The sequence below is a fragment of the Hypoxylon fragiforme genome (genome assembly GCF_022984875.1).
Source record: "Hypoxylon fragiforme strain CBS 206.31 chromosome Unknown GGS25scaffold_3, whole genome shotgun sequence".
NCBI classification, from domain to species: Eukaryota; Fungi; Ascomycota; class Sordariomycetes; order Xylariales; family Hypoxylaceae; genus Hypoxylon; species Hypoxylon fragiforme.
Genome location: NW_026054758.1, coordinates 1,437,696 through 1,456,679, shown reverse-complemented (window position 1 = coordinate 1,456,679; position 18,984 = coordinate 1,437,696). Strand labels below are relative to the sequence as shown.

Here is an 18,984-nt window from a genome sequence, read left to right as displayed (position 1 = left end):
ACGAAAATAAACATTTAGAATTAGTTAGTTAGTTAACTAGTTAACGTTAATTAGTTACACCAACTTCAAATCTTCAAATCTTCCTAATCAACTCTTCAATGTTCCACCTTGCAAATCATTCGAAATTGTGCCCACTAAATATATCGGTCATTCCAGATCGCCAAAGAAAAAAGAATATAATACAGTCAAAATGGCTTCCGCATTCGAATCCTCCCTGTCGTCGAGCATGAACGGCCGTCAAACCCTGTCGGCGTCGGCGCCATCCATGGCAGACTCTCTACCCAGTATCAACTTCGGCTTCGACGAACTGCGCGACCGAATGGCCAAGTTTACCGCAAAATTCGACGCCTTCATCGAGCAAGGGCGAAAGCGCGTCCTGGAAGAGCGCAACCAGTTTCGAATGAACGTTGCCGAACTACAAGGTAAATTAGAAGAAGTTTCCTCTCCCCCCCCGCGACGTATCATTGAATTTCACAGCCGGCCAAGTATTGCTAGCATGCAGGGGCTAACCAAGGTATCGCGACATAGAGGACCAGCGCATGAAGAAGAAAGACATGGAGATTCTACAGCACAAGACGAGCACGCACCAACAGATGATCTCGAAGGAGTCGGCGGAGACGCGAGAGATGCAGGCGCTGATTGCGTCGCTGAGCGCGCAGCGGGACAAGAACAAGGCGGCGCGAGATGCGCTGCAGCAGCAGATCGAGGAGACGCAGCGAGAGATCGACAAGCGACTGGCAGCCCAGCAGGCACACGCGCAGTATGTGGACGCGCAGGCGCGCTTCAACGTGCCCGAGCTCGACTTCTGGATGCAGAACCTGTGCCTCAAGATCGAGGGCGCCGGCCAGTCGGACCGCCTCAAGTTCGTCTTCACCCACCTCGACGAGAAGAACTGGGACCGCGAGGCCTGGTTCGAGCTCTGCATGTCCTCCCGCGACTACGACGTCCGCCACTGCAGGCCCAAGATCGAGCGCGAGAAGGTCGACCGCGTGCTCGAGAGGGTCAACGAGACGAGGGATCTGGCGATACTGCTGAAGGGTATGAGAGAGCTTTTCGTGGAGAGTATGAAGGCATAAAGAAGAAAAGGGGGGTTTCTATCACAATGGCTTTTGTTACGTGTTTACGTGTATGAGATCATGCCGGTCGCAGGCGTTTCGGAGTTTGATACGACTAACCTAGGAACTACCGCCTACATAATAGTAGGATATAGTTGTTCTGGGTATGATTGAGCTACTTGGTCACTTATCAAGTTGAAGCATGGAAGGTTAGGGGTTAGGCCACCAATGATGTTGGATTCTGTTTCTGAAATACGTAGCTCTGGATACCTACAGTACTAGGCATCCAGCTCAGTCGCTTCTGAATGAGTATAAATGTATCATCAATTAATGCTACATAATATGTGCTCTCTGATGTGCAATCTTTAAAATGCTTATGCCTAGGGTACATACTATGTACTCTTTAATGTTCGCACGGCGTTTGACATTTGTATCGTCGTTTCTCGTTAAAGTCAATAGACAGTGGCAGCCAGCTGCGCCCCACACGTCTCAATTCAACTCCGACATCAGTGTTGTGACTGTTGTCACATCACTGCATTGATTAACTATAACTACAGTAACTATTAGTTAGTGTACTAATTAGCGTATTTCAACATCCAATACCAAACCTTGCAACTCTTTTATCGTGAACAGCATTCATTGCTTAGCTACCTGATATCACCTAAGGTTACTTACTATACCTACCTACATATAATTCTAAAGATCCATCCTCAGTTTAAATTCCCATAATGCCGCCAGGTCCCAGCAGAGACGACAACGAAAAGCAGCAGGCTGCACAGCAAGCCGTCGATATCCTGCACGAGATATCCACCATTCTCGTAAGTTCATCCTATCTATCTATTTGAGTTGGCTTCTCATCAAATATCCCTACAGAACTGCCATCTCGACCGCCGCACGCTGTCCATCTGCATATCCATGATCGAGAATGGCGTGAACCCGGAAGCCCTCGCGGTAAGTTTTATCTATCTACCTTCCCTCCCTTTCTGCCTCACAACTAACACGGAAAATCTTAGAACGTCGTGCAATTTCTGCGCAAAGAAGCTCAAAAGGCCGACTTCGCACAGGAGACTGGTCGATGAGAGTACCTACCTACAGACCTAGCAGCAGTAACTGAAGTAATACTACATTCAATGTTACCTAGTATGTAGTAGGCTGTAGCAAACCGAACCTAGTTGTACTGTTGTAGCCTAGATGTGTATGTAGGTACTAGGTTACCCAAGGATCATGCATTTCGGGGTTCGTTATCTACAGACTACGTGGTATACAAGCACCACAAGCACCGAGAGAAAAGAGCGAGATAGTTATACGGATACGGGTATCCTACATACCTTAGTGTTAATGACGATAAATAATGATAATAATGATGTCACGCTATCAGTTGTCCGTAAATGCTGTAGTATCACATACCACAAGAAACACTGCAAGACTTATATACCTTTATCTCATGACAATTCATTCTCTCCCAGGTTTCTAACGCGCCCAAGTATTTTGAAATGGAATACCGATTCTATACCCACCCATATGCCAATTTTGCATCGTCAGCCAACTGCCCGCTACATATGTACCGCGTGCCGACCTGTTTGCCTTGCTTTCAAAATAAAGAAACCCCCGGTGGTATTGCCTAATACGCTCGAATGCTATTCCCGAACGCCGTCCCTATGTTCAATCCTAGCCTAGCTAATCTGCGTTTAATTCCCTGTGTCTAGCGATGACCAAGCAGCTCAAAGTCGTCTATCTCATCTCCTTCGTCCTCTTCGTCATCCTCTTCCTCTTCCGAAGATGACGCCGATTCTTCATCCTCTGAAGCATACGCGTCCTCATTCTCGTCTTCGTTAGATGCTATGCTACGAGGGACTCTACTCCAAAACCCTATGATGTCTTCTCTATCTTCGTCCTCCGCCTCCGCCACGGAGTAGCCTGCCGGTGGGTTCCAAGCAAGTGCTGCGTTGAGAGGCGGTGATACGGAGCGTGCTAGCCTGTCTGCAAAGTTGGGCTCTAGGGACGCTCGATTGATCGTTGATCGGGCGATATTAGATGAATGCCGCCTTCGTATATCGCGTACCCGAGCACTATCACCCACCGGCACCTCAGCAGCAACACCCGCCCCCCTCGAGGCAGCCAGGTCTGGTAACTCCACCTCCCGCCCAAGCAAGTCGGTTTCGATCGCTTCGTCCGCCATACCCAATATCTGAAGTTGTGCCGTGTTATAAGATGAACAAACGCCGCATTTTAGACCTAGCCAGTGATATTTGACTGAGCTTTTGGCTGAACAATCATTGCACAAGACCAAGGCCCGTGTATCCTGGAATTCAGGCGGCATAGGCTGTGTTTCAATCGCGATATCCAGGTTTCGAAATTGTAACTCCATATTTGCAAGACTTTTGTTGCAAATTGGGCATTTATAGGCAACCTTCATATGTTGATCGAGACATTGCCGATGAATGCTGTGTCCGCACTTCATGAAGCATACGGCCTTGGGCGACGTAAACATATAGTCGCCGCATATAGGACAGTCACAATCTGTTGACCTTTCAATGCATTTGTGATCATTCTCCTGACCTATTGCGATACAGGCGCAACATGTCTAATTTTGTTGGTTAGCCAAGAAAACTCCCGAGTCACAGTTTCTTTTATTATCTTACCTTGCAATGGAAGAAATCTTTACCAATGCCTCTTCCAATCCTGCAGATACCACAATCATTGCAATGATAGACAGATTTGTCGGGATCATCGTTCCACAGTTTGCATATATTGCAGTAATACCTCGCAGCCGAGGCACCGCAGGACACGCAAACATCGGAAGCTCTTTGAGCGGTCGCGCAAAACATGCATAGCATATTCTTGGTATCCTTTCGAATCAAATTGTGATTCTCCACCTTGTCATGACAAAACCGGCATGTGTACCATCGATTACACGTAGAGCATTGAAGCTTCACATTCCGCCTGTAATGCTCGCAGCCAAAAGGACGATAATCTGAGTATTCGTGGTCTTCTACCTCTTCACCAGTATCCTCCGACAAACTTCTCAACAGCGCAAAGGTGGGTTGGACATCCTCGGGCGTCAAATCGAACTCCTCGCGGGCTCCCGTCCCTTCCGTTATATTTTGCCAGAACTTGAAGGAGTCTAGTGGGCCTTGGACACGCCGCAGCTCTAGGGTCGTGGGACTGGAAGGTGAAAGTGGCCGTTTTGCTGGATCTACCTGTTTCGACTGGGTGTATCCTTCTATCAACAGTTGGTGCATCAAATGGGCTTTGTCGGGTGCCTCAATGTCTTGGGCCTGGATGGCGAATATGCGCTTCCTCAGGGTGCCCATCCCATCGTCCTCAGGTAGAGACTTCCGTCGTTCGGTCCTCGGTGAAGTATGGGTGGCAGCAGGCAATTGCCTGTCTGCCGCCATATTTGAGTTACTTGTGGGTGTTGACTCGGCTTGACCGCTTGGGGTTCGAAGTTCATTTTCGTGAATAGGTAGGTCGGGGTTGTGGAAGATGGCCCGGGTTACGGAATCAGTCTGGCCAGCACTCCGGTCCGGATCAGTAGCATCGTGGTGTGCGGTAATATGAAGGGAGCTTCGTGACGAAGGGGTCGATGACAAGCTATCATCTACCTCATCGTCTAGATAGGAATCCTCCTCAGTTTCGGAAATGGCGTCGTCCTGGCCCTCTTTAAATTCAGTAGTTGTAACTGGGGGCGAGACGGATTTAGGAGTGGGTAGGTTATTCGATGATCGGGAGAATCGGCGTGCTTGTCGTATGACTGGGTTGACAAGGAAGTCGGTGACTAGGGACGCCATTAGATGGAAAGGAGCGGAAGGATATAATTGGGATACTAGAAGTCAAGCCTTCTCATTGTTAATCTATGTGTCTAAGATACATATAAAATGCAAAATAGAACAGTAACGGGCAGAAATAATTCGGGGTATGTAAAGAAAAGGATGGAAAACGAGTTGATCAATTATTAGTAAGAAGTACTTGACAGATGCAGGTCGTCCTGGCTGGGTAGCTGTCTGGTTGGCTGGTTCAATGTTGGTCAAAGAAAGTAGGTAGAAAGTGAACTTTTTACCCCTTGAAATACCTTGAAATTCCTTGTAATTAAGTTGGAGTTGTAGCCTTTTTACCAAGTAATTACATGTACTCAACTCATTGAATAGTGATAATGTTAGGCAAATATTTATGAAAACAAGCAAAATCAATAGACAAGGGGGATCATGGTTGGTTTTTGTTTTTGTTTTTGTTTCTGTTTTTGTTTCTGTTTTTTTTCAGAAACACATCTTACGATATTGCTCCGTTGCATGTGTTCAAGTTGGAAATTACCTAAAATAGCATTGAATAAGTACCATGTAAGTAACTATTGGAAGTATTGGTACTACATACATATGTAGTATTGAATCTCTTTTGACGCGATATTGCATGTGTCTGGCAGTCAGGTCGCTGGCTACTTCCCACGCCGTCTGGTTGCTTTCACGGCCCGGGGCACATTATTAACAAGCCACAAGAACCGTGCCCGCGTTAATTGGAGCGATTTTGGGTCAGTGACATCAGGTGGATCGATCATCTCCAGGGCTATGATCGAAACATGGCAATTCAAATCGATTTAATGTCCCAGAATAGCCTAGCGGCATTTAGAGTCTGCACGTACTTTCACTACTATGTACTTTCAACGTTCAAGTTGTTAGTAACAGTCTAACAGACTAGGTACCTACATGTAGTACTAACAGTTAGTTACCAGGCATTCAAGTACCTGTACGTAGTGATTAGTATGCTGATGTAACTTCAAGTTGGTGGGATACATACCCCGCTTGTGTCGCTCTACTGTATTGCAATTGATACATTGTCCCAGTTGGGTTATCCCCCTTGTCATGAGGGGATCTCTAACGTCTCCCCGGGGACTACCTAATACAGATACATCGAACTTCCAGGGCTAGCAATAAACGCATTCAATGTTCAAGAGTGCTGACATTGACTGCTAGCACTAAGGATGCTGCATGTGGGTATACGATGTATACTTTTACATAAACTAACAAATCCTTAGTTCTAACCCTTGCACCCCAAAATTTTACCAACCACGGCACCACAACATTCAATACTTTCAATACGCATTGAAACTACGAACAATGAACATACATGTCTATGTATGTATGTACAGTACCTACAGTACATAACGTCAATGACTTATTATCTATCATATGTGCTATTAGGTACGAGTCGAAATGATCTACGTAGCCTACGTAATATAAGGCTATTGAAGTCCACGAGAAGTTAGTGTGCTGATATAGTTCACAACAGATCCAAACTGAGATTAGGGGTTAAGAGTTTTAAAGAGTTATCTAGGAAGGACATCTAGAACCAGCGGCCATGACTGATATCAAGGTCATACATGCGTACCGTCACCTATATCGTGGCTTACTCCATGCCGTCCAGTTTTCGAAACCAGCTCGATTTATTGCTCGAGACCAAATAAGGGCCGCCTTTCGCGAACGAGGTGCCAAGCTAAATCCTCGAAGCGCAGCCAGAACACTGCGATTTTTAGAGGCCGCCGCTGCCTCTCGCGACTTGGAGCACAATATCCTCAAGAATCTCTTATTGACCTCTTATTACCGCCGCATTAATTCTCAAACGCCTTGGAAAATCGTTGAAATTGCGCTGAGGCAGCCTAGGTAAGCCAACCTTATGAAATTGCCCCCTAATCTGAATACGTACCTAGTACTAAACCTCTATGTAGAAGAGGAAAGGATGTCGAAGACCATTTTCTGAAGCTGGCGTTCCGTCATTATGACAGGACCATTGCTATGCTTAATAAGTCTATGGGCTTATGTTTACGATAGCATCGTTCTCAAAGCAGAACTTCGGGCATTTCAATGTTAGAAATGTCCCAAGTCACCAATTGTTAAGATCATCTCATAAGTATGAAGGCCTACCTATGTAGGCTGCCTCGCTTAATATTACCATGTTTCCCCCCTAAAGGCTTCCGGCAAATGTTTATATTCCATCGATCTCCCCGATTGACCTCATGTTGAAGGCGTAACTGACGTCGAGCCCCCTTTACTTTGACATCCGACCCCAGCATGGAGATGAGGCCTCCGCGCCAATCCAATTCGTGATTGCGTCGCATTTGACACGCACCCCTCACGAAGTGTCCCCGGACTCTACGAAAACGTGGGCCGTGGTCAATTTAATATCGATCGTTCATGGGTTACATGCAAAAGCTTAAGTGGTACGAATTGGAGCAAGACGTTACTCAGCATACACCAACAGCATCCCCGTGATACTTGGCGGATTCGATTGAGAGGCAGCAAAGCGAACGATATAAGGCCTGCGTTTTCAGACAAAGGCTCCCCGCGTCGAATGCAATTGGCCTCGAGCAATGAAATATTTGACTAAGTCCGTCATGCCCGGGAAGTACATGGACTTGGGTTTTTCCTTTGCAGACGCCTCAGTGCGTTCATCAAGGAAATGATCGACCCCAACCTTTCCCGATATGTCAGCCAGCCATCTACTAGATTTTTTTTTCGAACCTGCAGATGGCACTCTAGCTAGTACAAGAGGAAGCTTATCAGGGCAACAATGGGTGGTAAGGTAGGAGACTGGGCTACTAGGTAGGAGCAAAGAAATACACCAATGCATGGACATCAAAGGAACTAAATATCTTAAACTTGCTTTAAGAAAGGATTTTGGTTAGTAGTGATCTAGACCTCTCAGATGAGATGATCGCGGTGCCCATTGTCATTGATGGCATTGAAGACTCCTACATATGTAGACAGCTATGTAAGTACCTACAACGTAGAAGTATTAACATCAATGTACAAGTACATACACACATACATTACACATTACATATGTATATTGCAGATGGAGGAGAGGCTTAGGGGATGTCACATACATGTAAATACGTAGGTAGGAAAAGATTGACTATCACGCTGCCACGTCCCAACTCATAAGCTTTGAGAAGAATTATCCATATGACACAAGCAGAAGATCGACGAATTACCTGCTTTACTACCGAAGAACAGATAGGTCTGGGGTGTGGCGATTTGTGATGGAGAATCGATCAACATTGGCAGTGGTTTTACCTGCCGAACATGCACAATATGTATAATATATACATATATTCATCCATGTGGTGTTGATTCAACTTTATTCACCTTATCGGCTTCGATTGATGTTCTTCGAATACATATGTATCTTAATAGGACCAATTTAAAATTCCAGCCGGCACCTGGCAACTGGCAACTTCAATAACAGACCATTCTCAGTCGATCTTCCCCCTCCTTCAATTCTGAGGCACAACTTGTAACTACCTACTTACATACTTACATACTTTAGTACATAGTAGAGACTCTTAAAACTCTTTTTAACCTTGAAAAGTACGGGGGAGTGCAACTCGAATTATGTACCTAAACATTGAACCTACTCCACTCATGCCTCCCGTACATAGGTATTTATGGAGACTATGAGCCAATGATTGATCTACTTATGCTTCCCTGCCCACCCTAATGACCCCATATCGCCCGATAGCCTCCAGTCTCCAGTCTCCAGTCTCTAGTCTCCAGTCTCTAGTCTCCAGTGAGTCCAGTCTCCAAGCCCATGCCCATACCAGCTTCAAATGTTTCCTCCACCCATCCAATTCAAAAACTTATTCCACTTTCACAATCTACAAATCCACAACAACCATCCACACCACACTCACACTCACAATCACACTCACACTTACATACCTACAAAAATTACCAGACTACACTACATAATCAGGCTAACCTTAGTACACTACGTAACTTCCGGGGTCCAATGTCATTCTTTGTATGTATGCTCGAACAAACCCCGCAGAGAGCAGACCTGGGACAAGTCTTGAGTGTCAGTGTCCTTGATGTCAATTGGCCTTGTTTGCAGTAACCTATCCTGCCTACTTGCCTACTTGCCTACTATTGACTGACTTACCATTTACCACCTACTACCTCCATACTTACCTTACCTACCTGCCTGCCTACCTACCAATCTACCTACTCATACCTACACACATACCACATACCACACACCACACACCACACACCACATATTATACCTGCTGCTTTTAACCTACCTTTTTATACACAACAATCATCCATCTTGTGCTTTGTGTGCATGGAATAATACCTACCTACCTACCTACCTACCTACCTATCTCAAGCCACTACAGTAATTGTTCTTGGAATCTACAATCCTTTCTCTCCATCCATTCATCTAACCCATACATACCCTCCCTTCACTCCTCCATCTATTCTCCATTACGATCGAGTTTTACCCTTTCGACCCCGCATCGCTCTCGTTTTGTTTTCAACCCCCCATCGAGTCCTCATAGTTCGGGATCTTGATGGCATATCTCTTGCTAGCAGGAGACGCTATTGTATCGCGACCACGCCGATGACTCTGGTCCTCGTTACGAGGCCATTGTCTGAAGCTTCCCCCGCAATACAGCTTCCGCTACTAAGGAACTGAGCCATGCCAGCTGAGTCCAATCTCCAAGATGTCACCAGCGCCTCGATCCGGACTCGGACCATGCCTCAGCTCAGCGGCGGAAGTGAGAAACCACGGAGGTGGATAAAACGTTACCGGACGGAGACGGCTGCTAGCACCGCCAGTGTCATGTCAACCGTCACTGCGTTCCCTCTCGATAGTGTTAAGACTCGTATGCAAACATATCCTTATGCGGGTGCCGTGGATTGCGTGCGTGTGACTTATAAGTCGGAGGGTATTCGAGGCTTCTTTCGAGGTACGTGACTAAACATCCGGGTGCACGAGCAAAGCTCATGATCTAGACCGCATGCAAACAGCATAGCTAACGCCACCCTGCTATACAGGTGTAACCGCTCCTTTAGCTAGTGTTACACTTGTACGAACAATCTCCTTTTCGATTTACCAACGCTCCAAATACGTTTATTCCGACTGGATGAAGAAAAACCTCGGGTTCTGCCCACTGGAGCATGTCAATAAGAATGGCGCATTACCGAATCTAGGCACAATTGCCTGCTTCGGGGTCGCCGGAGCCACTGCCGGCTCCGGTATCACCTTCATTGCCTGTAAGAATGCTAGATGCTTCCGAGCTGGTATCCAGACCAATATCATCTAATCTGAGTACCCATATAGGCCCCTTCGAATTAACCAAGCTGAGCGCCCAAGTATCAGTACTCATGGCGAACCAGAAGAATGCAGATCCACAAAAACAAGCTATTGCTCTCAGCTATCACAATAAAGGGACTTTCAAAACTCTTGCCAACATTGTCAGGCATAGAGGATTCGCTGGCATGTACACTGGACTCAATTTGCATTTATGTAAAATCTTCCCTCTGCCATATCGTTTTGGACATTTGGCTAATGCATTTATAGTGCGAGATACACTTGGAACGGGAATTTACTTTGCCACGTATGAGAGCGGCAAGCAGCTCTTGACTACCTTTAGTGGGAAGGATGCTCACAAGAATCCCATTGCTGTGCTTGCTGCAGGAGCTCTGTGTGGCATAGTATCATGGGCCATGATATGTATGTGCCTTTTCACACTACCTATGGTGATTATGAGCTGACTCTTTCTCTCTAGACCCAATTGATTCTGTGAAGAGTATTTACCAACGAAACGCCTTGATGTATTCCAAAGGGCAAAAGGTACCAGTCCCCAAAATCCAATTCTTCAGACGAGACATGTACCGCGGGCTAGGTGTATCTATGGGACGCTCTGCGGCAGTCAATGCGGTGTTCTTTTCGGCGTTTGAGTTCCTCAAGAAGAGGATCAATGCTATGAAGGAATTCGATTAGGGTTAGGCCCTCGTTTACAAATGGCGCCGGGTCGATTAGCAATTGTACAATCTTTCGGTGTGATGAGAAGCATTTGATGAGGCGTTTATTATGGGTTGACGGCAGCCCGAGTTATTATGACATCCCCAAGACTACGTAATTTTGGAAGGCCAATTTTATAATTCGTCTCGGGATTCATGACTGAAGTAGTACACTACGCGAAGGGGCACACAGCAGGTTTTAATAGCTGTAAACCAATAAATGCACGTTATTCATGCCACGACAGACCCAGAAACTAATATAACCCTATGACCACATACTCCTCCAAGACAGCTCACGTCCAGGTGGTGTGCCAAAGTAACAGTGTAGCAGTAAACAGCGGTTGACGGGAATAGTAGCATCGTAGCCTGCGTCGTGAGTGTCGAAATTGTCCTTAGTCCACGCCTCACAAAGTAGAAAAACCTATTAGTCCCCTCTAATGTCCGACCCAAACGCCAAACGGTAAAAAGATGCAAACAAACACCCCTTGGTTGGCTAAACCTTCCATGGAGCCTGGTTATTAATGTGAATGCAAATCACTATTTCTCAGAAATGGGTTGGGTTGGGGTGAGGCTGGGGGGGAGACCGAGACCCTGAGAAGTGGGCTTTTGTTGGCTTGTTGGTCAAGCTCAAGCTCAGTCGCTGCGCAGCATGCTCTCGACGAGATCGCCGAGGGGTCCCCAGAAGTCCTTTCCAGTGGCGAGGTTGTGCTCGTCGATGAAGAGGACGTACTGCTTGAAGGAGGTGTTGAGGTGGGGCTCGAGGCCGAGCTCGCGGATGACGGGGTAGTGGTGGCAGTAGATGTGGGCGTAGACGCGGTACATGCGCTTGAAGATCTGGCGGACGAGGGCGGGGAAGGATTTGGGGAAGGGGACGCCGATGCGGGAGGGGAGGACGGACTCGTTGTCGATGCTGGCCTGGACCCAGGACATGAGCTGCTCGATGTAGTCGGGGGCGGCCATCTTGGTGGGGCGGCGGTAGGCGTCGTTGTCCTGCCAGAGGTACTCGAACTCGTCCGTCGCCTTCATCTCGGGGCACGACTGCGGCGAGCAGAACTCCGTGATGGCGCCGTACAAGAGGTTCACTTGGTTGTAGAAGTCCACCATGTTCACCGCCAGCCACTCGTTCTCGTCCTCCCCCTCGGGCAGCTTCACGACCTTGCGCAGGGAGCCGCCGCCCAGTGTCGCCTCCGCGTACTGCCGTAGCTGGTAGCTCGTGTTGCCGCCTTTGCCCGGGCGCGAGCGGAATTGGTTGCGGGCGCGCTGGTTGCTGTTTTGGTTGGAGGCCGGGGTGTTAGCCAGGGATAATATTTTTTGGGGGATATTTTTTTTGGGGGGGGGGGGGGGGGTTGGGAGTGGCAACAGAACTCTGGATTTAAGGGGAGGGATGGCAGTGAGTCGACTTACACTGTCGTGACGAAGGAAGTCATCTTGTCTTTGCTGGTTGCTTTGGCTTGAGAATTACCAGGGGTTTCTACTGTTGGCTGCGTCATTGTGCGAATTGGCCGTTAGCGGGGTATTCTGCTAGATAACCTAGTATAATCGTGTGTAAACAACATGGGAGGGGTTCTTTGGGAGGGGAGGGGGGGGGGAGAGGAGGGGATAATTACCTAGATGAAATAAATGGTGGAGAAGTAAGTGGTGGTTTTTTTGTTATTTTTTGCTTTGGGGAGGGGGACGTTGAATGGAAGACGCAAAAATTTATGTATGTATGTATTATAATGACTGGAGAGAGAAAGAGAAAAGAATACGATGAGCTATGTTCTGAGTGGTTTGTTGTGTCGCTGTCACAGGAACTTTTCTGACGATGGCATTGAAGGTCCAGTATGTTGGAATTGCATACTTGTTTTGGTTGGTTGCTATGGATGCTACCAGGTATTGCACATATGCACGGACCGTTAACAGGGTATTGTATTGTACCTCAGTACCCGTGCTCGTCGTTAAAGGCAGGGGTTCCCCTTATTGACGTTATCCGCTTTTTTCTGGGTAAGGACTTCCTGACATTCTTTCAACTTCATTCTTTCAATTTGATACTTTTTGAGTACCTACCTAGGTAGGGTACTTGACACTTGTGCGTAGTAATGCCTTAGGTAAGCTACATAGCACTCAGGTAGGCAGGTATCTGATCGAAAATAGCAACTTGGAAATCTTGTAAAGTGAGTTTCCATACCCTAACCTAGGTAGTTGATCCATTGTCCTTGGTTCTGACGATAACTACTTCCTTCAAGCTAGGTATTTACTAGCCATTACCACCTTGAAATCGGGCTATCAACCCCCCGAAGAAATATCCTAAAATATGAAGAAAAGAAACTAGCCAGCAGACCCCGCAAGATGGGGCTCCCCAATGGGGTTCCCCAGGTTCTCTAACCCTTCTCCAGGTCTGGTTTGGGGAAGTGTTCCGGGTAATTGGATCAATATCCACTAGGTAGGTTAGGGCGTTGCAGTAGAGCTATCGTTAAGGTAATGTGGTATAACCCATGTAGGTAGTGGGCTGCTATTACTAGTAAATACGGCGGCTCGGTGAGTATGTAGCTATTGTAGCTATATAATGTTTCGTAGATCCTACTATGATATAATAAGCCTACCTAGGTAGGTACTCAAGAGAAGGGCGCTTATATCTCATACGAGCCATAACAATGCTACTTCCCTCGTTTACCTTCCTTCTCGCGAGCCTTGGGGTCGTTGGGGCTGCTCACGATATCAACAGGTGTCAAGTAGTCCGATCGTTTAATCCTCACCGCAATGCTAGCTCCAAGACTACGCCATTGCAGGTTGGCAATGGAAATTTTGCATTTGGAGTCGATGTCACCGGTCTACAGACATTCAGCCCCTTTGCGACAATGTCTACATGGGGCTGGCATAACTTTAGTCTTCCAACTACTCCATGTCAGACGTCTATAGACGGTAAGTATCTAAGAAGGTTCAAGAACCGGGAGCTGTTAGCTAATATAGGATATATGGCAGACTTCACGGGCTTAGACTGGTGGACACATGGTCGATTAGTAAACTACAACCAGCCCAATCCAGCACAGAGTGAGATCTCCAACTGGTTGATCCAAAACCCTCAGCGGGTAAATCTAGGGACGATAGGGTTTTCATTTAACGGGGCCGATGTGACGGAAGAATTGCTGGAGAGCAAGTCCCAGACCCTGGACCTTTGGACTGGTAAAATCACGTCGTCTTTCGTTCATAATGGAGCTGCGGTCGAGGTTGAGACTTGGGCCGACTCGAGCTCAGATACAATCGGGATCTCTGTCGAGTCTGAGCTCCTCTCTACGGAAGCCCTTGGCATCTTCTTTGACTTCCCTTTACCGACTCGCAACAAGTTTGATGCCCCTTTTGTCGGCGTCTTCAATGCTACAGACAAGCATACTACCACTTTACATCCCGAAGAGAGAGGAGCAACCATTAGACACGATATCGATGACACCTCATATTACGTCTCCATTGCGTGGGATTCGAGTGCTGAGATAACTGGTCCAGATGATGATACTCATCGTTATTTGCTACACCCGTCTAAGGGGTCCGGGAGAATAGAGTTGTCCGTAACTTTCTCACCAACTCCAAATACGTGTACATCATCTTTTGGTGACGTTACGGCCGCATCTGAATCGTGGTGGGAGTCTTTCTGGGAATCAGGCGCGTTCATTGATTTGTCAGGGGTCAAGTCGCCAAATGCCACCGAGCTTCAACGAATAACCATATTATCTCAATATCTCACAGCTGTCAACTCTGCTTCCTCGTATCCCCCGCAAGGTAGGTGTTCTTTACTCTGAGCTATTCACACATTTACTAACGACAGACCAGAATCTGGTAAGAAATTCATCTCGAGGCCTTTATTATTGCGGTCTTAAAGGCACGGACTAATGCCAATGGTTTAGGTTTGGTAAATAATGGGTGGTATGGCAAATTCCATGTAAGCCTCGCAGATAATCTACAATATTCCCTCACCTAGGAGCAGGAATGTTCTGGCTAGAGTATTCGCTAACCTTCGCTCACAGCTAGAGATGGTATTGTGGCATCTGCTCCAATTCGCCCGATGGAATCAGTTTCCATTACTATGGCGTAGTCTTCCCAACATGTATAGCCAGTATCTCAGCTCATCCATCGACCGAGCAAATTCGCAGGGTTACGACGGTGTTCGTTGGGGCAAGATGACGGATCCAGCCGGACGATCCGCCCCTGGGGAGATCAACTCTTTGCTCATATGGCAGCAGCCCCATCCCATGTACTTCGCAGAGCTCGAGTACCGGTCCTTCCCGAACGAAACCACGCTGAAATCATGGGATGGCATACTCTCCCCCACCGCAGATTTCATGGCATCGTATGCCTTCTTCAACGAGTCGACCCAGCGCTACGACCTAGGCCCCCCCATGTACCCGGCCTCCGAGAACACCAACCCCAACGCCACCATCAACCCCGCCTTCGAGCTGGCATACTGGAGATTTGGCCTAGACGTCGCCATCAGCTGGAAACAACGACAGAACCTCGCCGTCCCTGAGAAGTGGGTGGAGGTGCGAGACAATCTCGCGCCCTTGCCGGTCACCGACGACGCCTACGCCGTGTACGAGGGCATCCCGGACATGTGGAGGAACACCACGGTGCAGGACCACCCGGCCATGTCGGCCATCTTCGGGCTTCTCCCCCCGCCGAGTAGCGGCCCGTCGCTCAATATGACGGTCGTCAGCAACACGGCTGACAAGATCCGAGACCTCTGGGATTTGGAGGACTGCTGGGGTTGGGATTTCCCGATGCTGGCTAGTAAGTGCCCCCTCCCCCCTTGATTAGATTGCATTGGATACATACCTAAGTACCTAGTGCGTATACGGGATGCTAATCATATCTACTATTACCTGTAGTGAATTCGCTGCGCTTAGGAGACGTCGATCAGGCGGTGGCCTACCTTCTGCACCCCTTGTTCGAGTTCGACGACGCCGGGTATCCTGTTGGAGGCTCGCGGGTGCCGACGCCCTATTTCCCGGGGTCGAGCTCGTTCCTGTTGGCGATGGCCATGATGGCAGGAGGCTGGGACGGCGAGCCGGGAGTGCACTTCCCGGAAGGATGGGAGGATGTTCGGGTGGAGGGGTTTGTCCCTGGTCTGTGATTCCATCCGTGTAGATAGCAAATCAAACTGGGGGGTGTTTTCTACTTTATCATCATAATTGTTTGCATAGTTTAAGTGGAGAGAATACCTATGAGTGTACTAGGTAGTAGGTATGTCTACATTGTCACGCCGTAAGGTAAAACTAACGAAAATTAGCGCATAAAAAAAAAAAAAAAAAACATACAACACCAGGGATTCGCTGGTCGTCACCGACCCAACTACTGATCTGGCGGTATCTGGCTTATCTATGGGAGAGCGGACGGGATCCCGAGTTTTCCAAATCCTATGGTCGTATGTGATAGATTATGGTGTTGTTTTAGCTTATATACCAAACCTCTGTAGTATGCCACCCACTCGCCCCCCCTTTTCATACCACACCCTCCCCTACCACCGCTTCTCAAAATAAGTTCAACTCAGTCGTGATTATGTGTTGAATATGCCGTAGATACAATCAAATCATTAATTGAATTCTTGCATTTATTAGGGACGCCTGGTGGAGTCGCAGCTACTTAGATAGTAGTGGTTGCCCACTAAGCTACCTTCTCATACCTACCGAAATACATGTATCATGAGAATACAAGACAGGTGTTTTCGTGGTTGCTTAACTAGTTTATGATGAGCAAAAGGTTCCATTGCTGTAGTCTAACGAATGTTGATCGTGTCTGTCCAGTTGCCAATATACGCTGCGAGGTAAAATACTACAGCTAGTGGTTATAGATTTGGACATAGGGTCTAGTAGGAAGAGACTCATACGATTCTCCCAAAATCTGATTCGAGATTTAATGCTTCCGAAGAAGTCCCTAGGGCACCTCTACGAAAAGAAGAACTGAAAAAAAAGACATGGCTGACGGTTGTGTCAACCTTCTTCTTCTCTCCCACCCACACTATCTATATGCTGATACATCACACGTACGATTAGAAAATAAGAACTGTTCAGGATCGGGAGTGGACCGTATGATAGATAGGTTACTATCAGGTACTCCAACTAGGGATAGAAGATTTATAGCGGCGGCTTCAGGCTACAAAATGAAAAAACTAATAGGGGTTAAGGGGGGCTGCTACGTATTTGTTAATACGAAAATATATGAACTTCACCTGCAAAACATAGGTCCAAACTGTCAACAATATTCTATTAATAACAGGCTACTTATCATCACCAGGCTCTAGTCAAGTTGGGTTTCGAATTATGAAATTCGGAATCAAGATTGTAGCATCTGAGATCGCCCGAGTATGAATGATATATCCCATATACATACATCGGGCTAGTAATATTGATGGATCGCTTCGCGGCCTTGAGCTGCTTCAGTAGGGAAACTCTGGCTATGGGGACACCGTCGGTGTATCTATGTCGTGCTGAACGGGTTCATAAAGGAGAGACATTTCACAATATTCTGTCTCTTTATCCGTGACAAGTACCTCGAGGTATGCTTGCCACTTTCCTTGGTGTCGATTTTTGCTCTTAGCATGCTGCATGCTGGAGCAACGGTCCGGCTCTGCTTGTTAGCTGTCTAGAGAAGGATCTCTCCCAGATTCTCACCCTCGAATCCAAGCGTGGCAAGTTTCTTTAGCTTGTTCTTCTCCTTCGCCTTCTCCACGGCTCTCCGTTCTTTTGCCAGCTTCTCCACGACGTTGAAGTCTGCCCTCTCGAAGCCCCGCGGTGGTTCGTCGTCCTTGTCCAAGTCGATCTCGCCAAGGAGAAGTACATTTTCTCCGCGAACGAGGAAGATACCATGAGTTTGGTCGGCATACAGACCCTTGGGTGGAGATTCAGAGGGGTCGGAGGTGGTGGCATATATGCGCTCGACTGTAGATTGGAGGACAAGGTTCGCTTTGGAGAAAAAGAACGAGGATTAGAAGCGAGGAACATGGAAGGAACATGGAAACAAGGGACGATCTCTGAAGAGCCATAGATAGCTAGAAAGGTACTTACCGAATTGGTCCCAACTTCGTAGTACTCCAGTAAGCTTTCGACCATCCCGTAGGCATACTAAAAGTTTTTCTAGACTCGGCGGTTAGTCGAGCGTATGGTCACTATTGGCCCGGCTCGGTTGCCTTACTATCGGTGAGGTCTAGTAATTGTGCAGCTGTGGTGAACATTTGAGGAGGCAGCTGTTGCGGCTGTGGCGGGGGAGCACCGTGTCCTAGAGCCTGAGGAGGTATGGAGCCACCCATCTGAAGGTTGCCCGGCTGAGCGGGTGGGTCGTGTAGAGAGAGGTTCTCCATCATATCAAGTGTTGGGTGTTGTGGTCGATGGCAATGTCGTCAGAGCTGTCCCAATCCATAGAGAGGTAGAAAAGAGTATAAAGAAAAAGGTTAGGCGACGACGTCAGTGAGAGCCAGTGAGAGCCAGTGATAGTCTTGCGCCGAAGTCTACAACTATTTCCCTTGCGACAATGGGGGCTCGGCGCAACTTGTAGCTCTGGTGACGTTGTATTATTTTCCCTTCCTTTTCTGTTATCATGCAAGTAAGTCCAGGATGTAAAGCTTAGGATGGGGTTTAGTTGAATAACGGTTCATTATCGCTGGTCGCAATCGTGACTACTGTAAGTAGTACTTTTGCATATCCCCGCCAATTTTAGCAAATTTAGAAAGACTTTAAGGTGGGACTGGCGGCGGAACAAACGTTGTTGCGCTAGTGTAATTGAATTCTTGGTTGTAACTACCTAGTATGCTTATGTAATACAGTTCGAGTTGCTTAATTTAGATACATATGATGTACATTAATTAAGTCATTACCTACCTAGTAGTACTTCGTACCTACCTAGTAGTAACCATGGAACCCCAAGTTAAGGAGCTCTAATTTTTTGAACAGCCTTTTAATTATCTAGTATGCATCAGTGCCGGTAATTACTACCGTGACAACTTGATATTTGAGGTTATATTACTGGTAGGAATCAGTGTCATAGGATCAAATCTAGTAGACTAGTTGGACCTCTGACAGGTCTCTTGAATCTTCTAACAACATAAGAGAAGCAACCCCCCGTTTTTTGTTTTTAGGCGAATAGTAATAGTGACGTAAAAAGCAATC

General features: G+C 47.2%; 8 protein-coding genes across 8 annotated transcripts; 5 read left to right on the top strand and 3 right to left on the bottom strand.

Annotated features, from left to right (window-relative positions):
* The first annotated feature begins 45 nt into the window (after positions 1 to 45).
* Positions 46 to 1,393, top strand: GGS25DRAFT_481031 (chromosome segregation protein Spc25-domain-containing protein). Its single transcript, XM_049260137.1, has 2 exons — positions 46 to 422; positions 529 to 1,393. The coding sequence occupies exons 1-2, from the start codon at positions 191 to 193 to the stop codon at positions 1,074 to 1,076; spliced, it is 780 nt and encodes a 259-aa protein (XP_049118785.1). The 5' UTR covers positions 46 to 190; the 3' UTR covers positions 1,077 to 1,393.
* Positions 1,394 to 1,628: 235 nt separating this feature from the next.
* GGS25DRAFT_481030 (mitotic-spindle organizing gamma-tubulin ring associated-domain-containing protein) lies at positions 1,629 to 2,430 on the top strand. The gene is made up of 3 exons (XM_049260136.1): positions 1,629 to 1,873; positions 1,929 to 2,006; positions 2,069 to 2,430. Exons 1-3 carry the CDS (start codon positions 1,784 to 1,786, stop codon positions 2,132 to 2,134), a joined length of 234 nt encoding a protein of 77 aa, XP_049118784.1. The 5' UTR covers positions 1,629 to 1,783; the 3' UTR covers positions 2,135 to 2,430.
* Positions 2,431 to 5,479, bottom strand: GGS25DRAFT_481028 (zf-CHY-domain-containing protein). The gene is made up of 4 exons (XM_049260135.1): positions 5,427 to 5,479; positions 5,128 to 5,366; positions 3,698 to 4,894; positions 2,431 to 3,639 (listed from the first exon to the last, which is right to left on the bottom strand). Exons 3-4 carry the CDS (start codon positions 4,844 to 4,846, stop codon positions 2,758 to 2,760), a joined length of 2,031 nt encoding a protein of 676 aa, XP_049118783.1. The 5' UTR covers positions 4,847 to 4,894; positions 5,128 to 5,366; positions 5,427 to 5,479; the 3' UTR covers positions 2,431 to 2,757.
* Positions 5,480 to 6,407: 928 nt separating this feature from the next.
* GGS25DRAFT_519310 (DUF1763-domain-containing protein) lies at positions 6,408 to 6,877 on the top strand (the record flags this gene model as incomplete). Its single annotated transcript, XM_049263685.1, has 2 exons — positions 6,408 to 6,709; positions 6,775 to 6,877. 2 exons carry the CDS (start codon positions 6,408 to 6,410, stop codon positions 6,875 to 6,877), a joined length of 405 nt encoding a protein of 134 aa, XP_049118782.1.
* A 2,650-nt stretch (positions 6,878 to 9,527) lies between these two features.
* Positions 9,528 to 10,835, top strand: GGS25DRAFT_519309 (mitochondrial carrier; the record flags this gene model as incomplete). Its single annotated transcript, XM_049263684.1, has 5 exons — positions 9,528 to 9,798; positions 9,887 to 10,105; positions 10,173 to 10,358; positions 10,413 to 10,565; positions 10,621 to 10,835. 5 exons carry the CDS (start codon positions 9,528 to 9,530, stop codon positions 10,833 to 10,835), a joined length of 1,044 nt encoding a protein of 347 aa, XP_049118781.1.
* Positions 10,836 to 11,098: 263 nt separating this feature from the next.
* On the bottom strand, positions 11,099 to 12,774 carry GGS25DRAFT_481015 (putative maintenance of ploidy protein mob1). Its single transcript, XM_049260134.1, has 3 exons — positions 12,463 to 12,774; positions 12,260 to 12,336; positions 11,099 to 12,122 (listed from the first exon to the last, which is right to left on the bottom strand). Exons 2-3 carry the CDS (start codon positions 12,280 to 12,282, stop codon positions 11,489 to 11,491), a joined length of 657 nt encoding a protein of 218 aa, XP_049118780.1. The 5' UTR covers positions 12,283 to 12,336; positions 12,463 to 12,774; the 3' UTR covers positions 11,099 to 11,488.
* On the top strand, positions 12,775 to 16,103 carry GGS25DRAFT_481005 (Six-hairpin glycosidase-like protein). The gene is made up of 8 exons (XM_049260133.1): positions 12,775 to 12,942; positions 12,989 to 13,008; positions 13,081 to 13,756; positions 13,817 to 14,608; positions 14,660 to 14,665; positions 14,734 to 14,768; positions 14,854 to 15,613; positions 15,712 to 16,103. The coding sequence occupies exons 3-8, from the start codon at positions 13,489 to 13,491 to the stop codon at positions 15,954 to 15,956; spliced, it is 2,106 nt and encodes a 701-aa protein (XP_049118779.1). The 5' UTR covers positions 12,775 to 12,942; positions 12,989 to 13,008; positions 13,081 to 13,488; the 3' UTR covers positions 15,957 to 16,103.
* A 962-nt stretch (positions 16,104 to 17,065) lies between these two features.
* On the bottom strand, positions 17,066 to 18,540 carry GGS25DRAFT_481004 (Sm-like ribonucleoprotein). The gene is made up of 3 exons (XM_049260132.1): positions 18,014 to 18,540; positions 17,887 to 17,955; positions 17,066 to 17,784 (listed from the first exon to the last, which is right to left on the bottom strand). Exons 1-3 carry the CDS (start codon positions 18,180 to 18,182, stop codon positions 17,465 to 17,467), a joined length of 558 nt encoding a protein of 185 aa, XP_049118778.1. The 5' UTR covers positions 18,183 to 18,540; the 3' UTR covers positions 17,066 to 17,464.
* Between the last annotated feature and the right edge of the window lie 444 nt (positions 18,541 to 18,984).

Bases quoted from the DNA above. Each gene is read 5' to 3' on its own strand.
- GGS25DRAFT_481005 (XM_049260133.1), top strand. From the start codon at position 13,489: ATGCTACTTCCCTCGTTTACCTTCCTTCTCGCGAGCCTTGGGGTCGTT. The intron at 13,757-13,816 runs GTAAGTATCTAA...GATATATGGCAG, and splicing joins ATGTCAGACGTCTATAGACG to ACTTCACGGGCTTAGACTGG. The intron at 14,769-14,853 runs GTAAGCCTCGCA...CTTCGCTCACAG, and splicing joins GGTGGTATGGCAAATTCCAT to CTAGAGATGGTATTGTGGCA.
- GGS25DRAFT_481028 (XM_049260135.1), bottom strand. From the start codon at position 4,846: ATGGCGTCCCTAGTCACCGACTTCCTTGTCAACCCAGTCATACGACAA. The intron at 3,640-3,697 runs GTAAGATAATAA...CAACAAAATTAG, and splicing joins AAGATTTCTTCCATTGCAAG to ACATGTTGCGCCTGTATCGC.
- GGS25DRAFT_481031 (XM_049260137.1), top strand. From the start codon at position 191: ATGGCTTCCGCATTCGAATCCTCCCTGTCGTCGAGCATGAACGGCCGT. The intron at 423-528 runs GTAAATTAGAAG...ATCGCGACATAG, and splicing joins GAACGTTGCCGAACTACAAG to AGGACCAGCGCATGAAGAAG.
- GGS25DRAFT_481015 (XM_049260134.1), bottom strand. From the start codon at position 12,282: ATGACTTCCTTCGTCACGACAGT. The intron at 12,123-12,259 runs GTAAGTCGACTC...CAACCAAAACAG, and splicing joins ACTTCCTTCGTCACGACAGT to CAACCAGCGCGCCCGCAACC.
- GGS25DRAFT_481004 (XM_049260132.1), bottom strand. From the start codon at position 18,182: ATGATGGAGAACCTCTCTCTACACGACCCACCCGCTCAGCCGGGCAAC. The intron at 17,956-18,013 runs GTAAGGCAACCG...CGCCGAGTCTAG, and splicing joins ATTACTAGACCTCACCGATA to AAAAACTTTTAGTATGCCTA. The intron at 17,785-17,886 runs GTAAGTACCTTT...TTTTCTCCAAAG, and splicing joins ACGAAGTTGGGACCAATTCG to CGAACCTTGTCCTCCAATCT.
- GGS25DRAFT_481030 (XM_049260136.1), top strand. From the start codon at position 1,784: ATGCCGCCAGGTCCCAGCAGAGACGACAACGAAAAGCAGCAGGCTGCA. The intron at 1,874-1,928 runs GTAAGTTCATCC...ATATCCCTACAG, and splicing joins ACGAGATATCCACCATTCTC to AACTGCCATCTCGACCGCCG. The intron at 2,007-2,068 runs GTAAGTTTTATC...GGAAAATCTTAG, and splicing joins TGAACCCGGAAGCCCTCGCG to AACGTCGTGCAATTTCTGCG.